The sequence below is a fragment of the Cupressus sempervirens genome, chromosome 1, assembly GCF_028749045.1.
Source record: "Cupressus sempervirens isolate cs-2001-9-10 chromosome 1, ASM2874904v1, whole genome shotgun sequence".
In the NCBI taxonomy this organism is placed as follows: domain Eukaryota; kingdom Viridiplantae; phylum Streptophyta; class Pinopsida; order Cupressales; family Cupressaceae; genus Cupressus; species Cupressus sempervirens.
Window position 1 is genome coordinate 506575267 of NC_143118.1, and position 2283 is coordinate 506577549.

Here is a 2283-nt window from a genome sequence, read left to right on the forward strand (position 1 = left end):
ACATTTTCTTTCCAACACTTGAGCTAGATGTAACTCAAGCCAACACACCCAGCCGTAAAAGAATTTTTATGACCACACCTCTTGAAAGGTTTATAATGCAATATCTACACAATCCAACTCTAACTCCATGCCTTAGCATAGCTATCCATCACAGCACACCTTCCATGTGAAATGAGAGCGACGAATTTGGTACCATATCCATTCTTGACAACCACAAAAGTTTTCTTCCTCATGAAGAGGCTAGTCCTTTGAATAATAGTGATCTACCTACATACTAGTTGCATGAATGTAGTGCAACACGTGTTAATCTAAATTGGCTAGTCCTTTGAATAATAGTGATTTGGCTATATACTAGCTGCATGAATGTAGTGCAACACATTTGCTAATCTAAATTAAACTTGTACAAATTTATGGTGAGTAGAATTTGTTAGATAAAAAATCTACTACTTTAGGAAACAATTTAGTGATAATATGCCAATGATTTCATGTTTCTAGCCTTCCCATTGTCTATTGCATGTGTTTAAATCATCCCACTAGCACAAAACTCAATATCATAGACAATTGATAATCCAATAGCAAGTATAGATGTTTCATATAAGCTTAAGGAATAAATATCATGTTATAAGGAGCCTAATCATACTCTGAAGTGAATTTTTATGCACTTTTATTAGTGAAATTCTTCCCCAAATTATTCAACAAGTGTTTGGGGCAATTGCGCTTTGTGGGGTCTAGGGGTAGTGCCCTTTGTGGGGTTTTGGGGGTAGCACGTCTAAAAGCTCAAATAACTTTTATTTTTGATTAAGGAAAATAGGTTTTGAAGGGTGCCTGAGACCCTTTACATATCAAAATATATTCAATGAAGCCCAAACAAAAATACTATAGCCCAAAGGTGAAGCAGGTCATCAACCAATACAAGGTGACCAGGGTGGCCTCACAGATAACATTGTACATTTCCACCACGAAGACAGGTTTAGAACGGGAACCTGGAAACCCCATGGTTACAAAAGAAAAGGACAATTATTCCTGAACCATGACAAACTACAAAGAATAACAGGCCAAAAGTACCAGGAGATCTAGCAAGGACAACCTCAAATAAGCGAGGCCTTAAGATTTAACTTTTGGTCCCATATTTTGAGACCGTAAAGACATATCAAAAGATGGAGTGGAGGACTTGACCTTTTCTCCTTTTACTGGCCTCCATCCATCCTCCACCATCCCAACAACCTTCTGCCACTCATAGTCAGCAACACTGCAACCAGTCCACAAGACCCTCGTAGTAGGAGAAGGAATTCCATTACCACTCGATTTCTAGACCCTAGCAGTAGAAGGGACAACAACACCAACTTGAGACATAACTAGAAGAGGGGCCATGACCGAATCACCAGTTACAACATCCATGGGAGGTACAATAGAATTATTCGTCATCACCGTTGGGGCAACATTTGAATCAAAGACAACGATAGAATCTGCCCCCGAAGAATCCCCTCCAACCCCAACAGAGGAAGCTTTCTAAACTGTGTAGTGATCATCCAAAATCCCCATCCACCAAGAAGGCGACTTCTTCGATCTAACCCTTTGAGAGGAGCAATGCACAGCGAGTTGATCGGTCTTATGGAATTTCCCGCATCTGAAGGGGGTTCCCTCATAATCAGGAAGTTGAATCCAAGAGCCATTAGGAGTGGCCAACTTAATCTTTTCAGGGAGACCCTTGGAGTCATCGATCTCCACAAGAATGCAAGCATATGTCATTCGAAACACATTGGAAGACGCAGAATCAACCAACAAAAAATCCCCAAGGGCCTCCCCTATAGCCTCAAGGATAGAATCCAACCATAAGTGAAGGGGAAGATTCAACAACCTTACCCACAGAGGAATCTTATTAAAGGATTTTGTCGACCGGTCAAAATCCTCATACCACGGTTTAGCCATCAAGGGGAACTTCTCCTCCCAAGAGAAACCATAGTGCAGGATGGCATTTCTATCATCAGTAGATGCAAATTTCACAATAAAGAAACCCCTTTCCATAGGGTAAATCTAAACTAGATCCGAGATGATGGGCTCCCAATATCTAGAAATCCAAGCATACAGATTCGACAAAGAGGGCCAAAAACTCTAAAAACAAAAAATAACAGATGTAGAAGAGAAGTCCACTGCATAAGTGGAAATCTCCTCAACAATATTAGTCTCTAGATCAATCATAATCGGGTTACTTACAACAATAGGCACAACTGCCTGAAGCCCTGAATGCATTGCTTGATCAACAATCTCGGCCTCATAGGTGGC

General features: G+C 40.6%; 1 protein-coding gene across 1 annotated transcript; it reads right to left on the reverse strand.

Annotated features, from left to right (window-relative positions):
• Positions 1-1509: 1509 nt before the first annotated feature.
• LOC149578450 (uncharacterized) lies at positions 1510-2025 on the reverse strand. The gene has a single exon (XM_089800447.1). The coding sequence runs from the start codon at positions 2023-2025 to the stop codon at positions 1510-1512; it is 516 nt and encodes a 171-aa protein (XP_089656573.1).
• Positions 2026-2283: the final 258 nt, after the last annotated feature.